Source organism: Melanaphis sacchari, unplaced genomic scaffold, assembly GCF_002803265.2.
Source record: "Melanaphis sacchari strain LSU unplaced genomic scaffold, SCAv2.0 Contig66_pilon_pilon, whole genome shotgun sequence".
Classification (NCBI taxonomy): Eukaryota; Metazoa; Arthropoda; class Insecta; order Hemiptera; family Aphididae; genus Melanaphis; species Melanaphis sacchari.
Window position 1 is genome coordinate 51,155 of NW_020271477.1, and position 6,373 is coordinate 57,527.

Sequence of the window (6,373 nt, forward strand, 5' to 3'; positions counted from 1 at the left end):
TTCTCTGCTCGTCGCGGATATCCGCAGCACGCTCGAATCTCCTCCGCCGATTCGTTCCCGGCCGGACGGCGGCCGCGATCGACACTCCGTGGAGGCAGTGGCACCCCCGTTTTTGGACTCCGCCGACTTCGCGCCCGACGCTCGTTCGCAGCGGACGAGTGTGCACGCGACTTCGGACTTGCCGCTGTCCAGCCGACGCGACGCGGTTCCGTGTGCGCGGACCCACACCCGCGCTCAAACGACGGTCTTATTTATAGCACGACGACGCGACGAAAATGAAATGCGGCTCGAAGCGTACCAGCTGCTGTTCGGCGCGCTAACTCGCCGCCAACTACTGCAGCCGCTCGGCCAGACGGTCGGTCGAACGCCGTCGCGCGTGGGCAAATCAATAACACGCATAAGCCCGATTAAGCCGTAAATCAATTCGCCCGGGGCGCCAGCCGGGACAAAAGCTCGGAGGTGCGCGCGAGATGCAGTCGAAGAGTAAAGCTCGCGCCACCCCACCCGCCGCCGCTGTTTTTAGCAAGCGGTGCAGTGCCGCCAACATTCTCGCGTCAGACGCCGCCGCTGCCGCCGACGGTTTACGGATCCCGCCAATATTTCGACGACGACAAAACGTAAACAAACTGCGTTCACGGACGACCCGTGATAACCGATAGGTGATAACGGACCGTCAGACGACAGACACCGATTGCCGCGGATAACTCTACTCTGAGCTGACCTGCCGACAATCTATTACACACCGAAAACCGCGACGACGATATCGTTTCGGATAACATCGGTCGAGAAACTCTCGTAACGAATATTATAAATCATTATTAATATTTCGTTGGTTTTCTCTCAAAACACTCAATCGCGGTTTGGGCGGGTACCGCGTTCGAGCGATAGAGATACTCGGGGCACCGTTTCCGAGCCCGCGCGCCATGTCCAAGTCGTCAGGTTCCAACGACTTGCGCACCGAGCTGGCTGAGCTCGTCAAACGCAAATCAGACATTGCCGTAAGTTTCTATTTTACGGATGATTCGAACGCGCTTCCGATTACCATAATTCGTAATCTACGCGCGCGACCAACGCGTCCGTTACGAATGTCTCTGCCAATATGTCGCCCGCACTTGCCTATACCATTATTAAATCTTACTTTCGGTTCGTTTACGAACTGCCGATTTAGCCTGGCTTAAAAGTCTTGCACCAGAGGGTGCATAGGTTTTTCAATTTTACCCTCTCGTAGTTGTACAGATCATGTTGCATGTGTTGTATTGTTACGTTTGTAACCAACCAATAAATTTTTATGTTTTCATAATCATAGCAACCGGCCCTAATCATTTTAGATTCTTGATATTATTTTTAATTCAGTACCTAGTTACGACAAGAAATGCGAGGATTAGAGCTAGAGGAGATACAGTACGTGTTGATACAACAATTTACAATAATAATTATATTGTGTTTACCGGTTGTATAATTGATGTGCACAAAAAGTTTATGCCTACCAATGAAAATTCATTTATAACTCGCGGTATTTATGAAATTAAAATGTTATAATAATAGTTATAAACACAATCCAATAGACAACAAAAAATACCAAATATTCTTTACATTAATATTAAACAGTTTCAATCCACTATTATATAGATTTGTTTGTACCTGCTGTATTCTGCATTAAATATTTTTAATTTATAAAAATGTGTTGCTACGTTGACAATTACATTTTATAATAATTTTTAACATTGATAGGTACAATAACTAGAATAGTTTTGTGAATTAATTGTTTGTTTGTAGAACTAATATTTATTTGTGGTTTTAGGAAACTTTGGCCAATCTTGAACGTCAAATTTATGCATTTGAAGGAAGTTACTTAGAGGACACTCATTTGTATGGTAATATCATTCGTGGTTGGGATAGATATCTTACATCGGCTAACAAGCTTCCTAATTCTAAAAATGAACCGCGTAACAGAAAATTCAAAGAAGCTGAGCGTCTTTTTTCCAAATCTTCTATTACCTCCATGGCTGTAAGTTTTATTTTCTTTAAATAATAAATTTAAGCTTAAGGTTTTTTTTTTAAGCTCTTACCTAAAAATTAATTTTTAAACTGCACTACAGCTGGGTCATTAAAATGTAATTTGTTATTATTTAGTAACATCTTGTGGTATAAGTTATAAGTGTTGTGGTATTAATATTATCATTGTTATTTTATGAAAGTTATAAACATAATTTCACTCATAAAATAATGATATACTTTTATGTTATTAATAATCAAAAATCAATAATTATTAATTGAACTTAAATAATTATTCCCTTGGTTCAATAAAAAACTTTTAACGTATATTATGTGTCACATAATATGTATTTTACTTATTAGTGAATAACTACTATACATTTACTTTTTACTAAAATAAAAATATTGTACTTAATTTAAAATTAAAATCAACAAAATCTTTAAATCCTCCTTCAGACAGCTATAAGTACTTGCTATACCTAACTATATTATATGTACTTACAATTGTGAAAATTTTGGTTTTCCAGGCTGTGAGTGGTTTAGTGGAAGCTCAAGAAAAAGGTATTAATATAATTATTGTATTTTATTAATCCATAATTAAAATTAATTTAATATTATAAATATGATATTTGTTATTATTAGCTGAAATAAACAGTGAAACTGAGTCACAAACAGGAAATAGTGGTAGTGAAGATAACATGACCAAAGAAAGTGGAAAATCTAATAATTTGACAAATGGTCCAACCACTCCCAGAAATCCTTTAGCTTCTGCCAAACGAACGTCTAGTACTAAAAAAGTTAAGAACCGATGATCTTCATTTAACAAACTCAATAGAGTAAGTATATAACTTCTACTTAATATAAATTGTAATACTACCGACACCAATGATACATTAAATACATTTTTTACTATTTTTATAATATTATTGTATTTATATTGTATTTTTACTTAAATTTTAAGTATAACTAATAAACAAAAATAATTAATTAAGAATTTGAAGTTAAAAATATTTATAAAATTTAAATTTTTAAACAATTTGCCTTAGTTATTAAATATTTTGCATTTTAACATCATCAGCCCACTATCTACTTATTCAAACATATATAATAATGATATGCATATTTATTAAAATATTGTGTATTAAATTAAACTCATACAAAATCTGTTTTTAACAAATAATTTTGTTTCATTCAGGTTTTAAAACAGTTCCAGCGACCGCAGTGAGAACGTAATGTTATGTTAATATTGTTTAACAAACAACCTTTTTGTAAATGTGTTATAACTATTAACTATTACAATTTTGAGCTTAGAATTATTTATTATTGTACGAAGATAATTGTGACTGTAAATTATTGTACAGTAATGTAAAACTAAAACATAATAGCACATTTTTTAACATAACACATTTAATAATCATTTATAATTGTATTATAAAATTATAGTTTAAAAATCAATTAACATTAATTTTAAGAAATGCATTAATAATTATAAATTATTATGTTTTAAAATATCTGACAAAAAACTTATTAATAATTTATACAATTAATTTAATTTTCATTAACTTTAATAAAAGCATGAAGTACATTGAATTAATCTTTAAATACTTTTTAATAAAACACTTAAAAATAAAATCAAAAATTAATGTGGCAATACTTATATATTTAATTACATTCTAAATTAACATTCCACCCAACTACAACAACAATACACTATCATCAATAATTCAGTTCATATCAGTTTAATATTCTTTTGATAAAGAAATACTGTAAAATACAATTTTTATCTATTATTATGTAAATAACAAACACATTTTTTAAAACACAATAACAAACTATAAATACAAAATGTAAAAAACAATAATTATTACTTTAGAATAAACTAGTTTTTTACTCGTACTTTGTCACTTAATATGTTTAATACGTTTTACAATATGTCAGTTAAATGCATAAACTAGAGACACAAGTTTCGAGTTGTTTAGTGTTAATTTCTTGTAAATTTTTGAATAGTTATTGTTTTACTATTGTCTTGAAATTTTAAGATTGTACAGATAAGTATAAAGTATTTTCAATGGTCAAATACATGTGGATTGAAGCACTTTTGGATTACAGTGCTATCTGCTAGAGACTAACGATTTGTATTTATTCACATGTATATATAAAAAAATTTAAATAATGTTAATAAACGTACATGCAGAGTACTGCATCCGATTAGAATTTTGCATCAATAATTATTGGTGGGTTCAGAGTTGAATAGAAACGACTGCGGACTGACCACTGTACTATATGTCAGTTTAACATTGAAAAAATATATTATAATCAACACAAAGTGGATAAGAGTGTTTGGATATTGTAAATCCAAGTTAAAAAATATATAACATGATATAATTATAGAAAATTAAAGCTATAATAATTAATAACAATTTACGATTACAATTTTTTTTTTCAGATAATTTAATTAATTAAACATATTAAATAATCGCATTAATTTTTTTCTTTTATGTCTCATAATTTTCAAATATCACAGTTGACACTAAATCTGATTAACTAACTTAACAGTTGTAATTACATGAATAAATATAAAATATTACCAGCTTATAACATTTTCCAGTCACAAATCACAATATATTAAATTTTCAATAAACACAAACTCAGGATGATATAACCACGTAACCAGAAGTTGACGCTGCATTATTAGTAAATCGTTGATGCCAACGGTTTTCTGCGAAGCAACGAATATTACACGTTAACCACAAGTCCACAATCAACTATATGTATATATAATTACATAAATAATACTTACGCGATATTAATACATTTGATCTTTCCTGAGATACTAACCAATTGATGAAATAAAATAAAAAGGGTATTAAAAGTACAATGAACGAAATGACCAGTAAAATCCATTCAGAATCGTAGTTGGGCACGTGACATTTGAACTTTAAACTCCAATCGCTTTGTGTAGTGTTGATCTACAATAGATCAGTGATTAAAAACATAACTTTCAAAGTAAATTTGCCAATCGATTCACTCACCAGATCAACGACATCCATACAAAATGTTTTATCATTTTTGTACGTATCATAGTAATTGGTTAAATTAGTGTAATATTGTTTGCAATCGGCACAAATTGTCGAGTTTAAAAGTTCCGTGTCATTCATGTGTTTTGATATGCACTTGTCCAAATCATCGCTGCGCGCCATCACTTCTTTTGCCTTGTCGTTGAAAACGGTACCGTTCAAACATACTAATAAATACAATAAAAATACTGGTTATATCACAAGTGTTAACGATAGGTATTAGTTTGTAGTAACTGCGTAAGTACTAACGTTCGCATGACGCCTTTTGCCACATGTCCAACACATAATTGTAGCTTGCGTACACAACTTGTAACCGATCGATATTAGTCAAAACTGCTCGACAGTCTATCTCACTGTCGTTGTTGTGCAACTGTCAAAGAGAAACAATAAAACAAAAGAGGATTAGAACGCACAACATGCAATTATTTCACAATCTTACTGACCTTTTGAATTTCTTTGTATCTGTTAAATACTTGATTGTACTCGTTCACACATTTCTCACAAACAGTGATCGGTCGAGCGTTGGAGACAACACACAATGTGAATCTGGCAGTATCGTTGGCAAACGATTGCAGTAGATTTTGACATCCGTCGGGCAACACGTTTCTAGAGGGACAAAAATTGAATCGAGAACAAAACAGAATCCGTTAGTAAACTATTTAATAAAAAACAATTCGCAGCTGTCAAAAATGAATTACGAAAAATGTCGACTTACATGGACTCGGGTGATGATGATAAGGACACTTCGGACGCGAATGACAGTTTTGCGTTCAAGTAAAATAAGTAAGTATAGAAAAAACAAACGATCTTGGCCATTTCTGATGATTTAAAATATTGTTCTGTTTGAATATTTCATAATTACGAGAACACTCTTCGGGTTAAAATTTTTCGCATTTGTCAATGTCTAAGAGTCAAGCAAATTGTACGTATTTCGTAGGTCTATTCAGTATTCACATTCTTTATTAACTGAATCGTTGAAGATCGCGGAAATCATTTTTAATAATATTGCGTGAATGATATTGTATAAAAAACAAGTGTCCAATATAGAAACAAATAAGACCGTTATCAGTACGGTATACGGATGACCTTCTATTATCACGGGCGTGATTCATAACATAAAAAAGTAAATAATACGATAATAATATTATTATCTATTACCGGTAAAACCCAAAATCGCAAATCATGAATTTTTTTTCGATAAACCAAAAGCACGAATTCATTTAGCGCTTTTGTACATTGGTAGTGAGATCAAAGCGCAAAAAAAAAAACATGGTACCCATTACACCATAAGTTTCATTTTA

The 6,373-nt window shown here is 32.6% G+C and overlaps 3 protein-coding genes across 3 annotated transcripts in view; 1 reads left to right on the forward strand and 2 right to left on the reverse strand.

The window, feature by feature from the left end:
- The window catches only part of LOC112600710, a 14,672-nt gene extending 14,196 nt beyond the window's left edge, over positions 1-476 (reverse strand). The window contains exon 1 of the mRNA XM_025348022.1: positions 1-476. The gene's annotated coding sequence lies outside the window, so the exon portion shown is untranslated.
- Positions 477-657: 181 nt separating this feature from the next.
- Positions 658-3,345, forward strand: LOC112600711 (chromatin modification-related protein MEAF6). The gene is made up of 5 exons (XM_025348023.1): positions 658-998; positions 1,802-2,008; positions 2,523-2,556; positions 2,638-2,831; positions 3,191-3,345. Exons 1-4 carry the CDS (start codon positions 924-926, stop codon positions 2,805-2,807), a joined length of 486 nt encoding a protein of 161 aa, XP_025203808.1. The 5' UTR covers positions 658-923; the 3' UTR covers positions 2,808-2,831; positions 3,191-3,345.
- A 1,096-nt stretch (positions 3,346-4,441) lies between these two features.
- Positions 4,442-6,132, reverse strand: LOC112600683 (osteopetrosis-associated transmembrane protein 1-like). Its single transcript, XM_025347977.1, has 6 exons — positions 5,788-6,132; positions 5,516-5,678; positions 5,322-5,442; positions 5,028-5,239; positions 4,796-4,964; positions 4,442-4,714 (listed from the first exon to the last, which is right to left on the reverse strand). Exons 1-6 carry the CDS (start codon positions 5,886-5,888, stop codon positions 4,644-4,646), a joined length of 837 nt encoding a protein of 278 aa, XP_025203762.1. The 5' UTR covers positions 5,889-6,132; the 3' UTR covers positions 4,442-4,643.
- Between the last annotated feature and the right edge of the window lie 241 nt (positions 6,133-6,373).

What these genes read in the sequence shown, in the direction of transcription:
- LOC112600683 (XM_025347977.1), bottom strand. Translation starts at nt 5,888, where the DNA reads ATGGCCAAGATCGTTTGTTTTTTCTATACTTACTTATTTTACTTGAAC. An exon ending in GTATGGATGTCGTTGATCTG is followed by an intron (nt 4,965 to 5,027) that starts GTGAGTGAATCG and finishes GATCTATTGTAG; the next exon opens with ATCAACACTACACAAAGCGA. An exon ending in ATCAAATGTATTAATATCGC is followed by an intron (nt 4,715 to 4,795) that starts GTAAGTATTATT and finishes GTTGCTTCGCAG; the next exon opens with AAAACCGTTGGCATCAACGA.
- LOC112600711 (XM_025348023.1), top strand. Translation starts at nt 924, where the DNA reads ATGTCCAAGTCGTCAGGTTCCAACGACTTGCGCACCGAGCTGGCTGAG. An exon ending in CTTCTATTACCTCCATGGCT is followed by an intron (nt 2,009 to 2,522) that starts GTAAGTTTTATT and finishes TTGGTTTTCCAG; the next exon opens with GCTGTGAGTGGTTTAGTGGA. An exon ending in AGTGGAAGCTCAAGAAAAAG is followed by an intron (nt 2,557 to 2,637) that starts GTATTAATATAA and finishes TGTTATTATTAG; the next exon opens with CTGAAATAAACAGTGAAACT.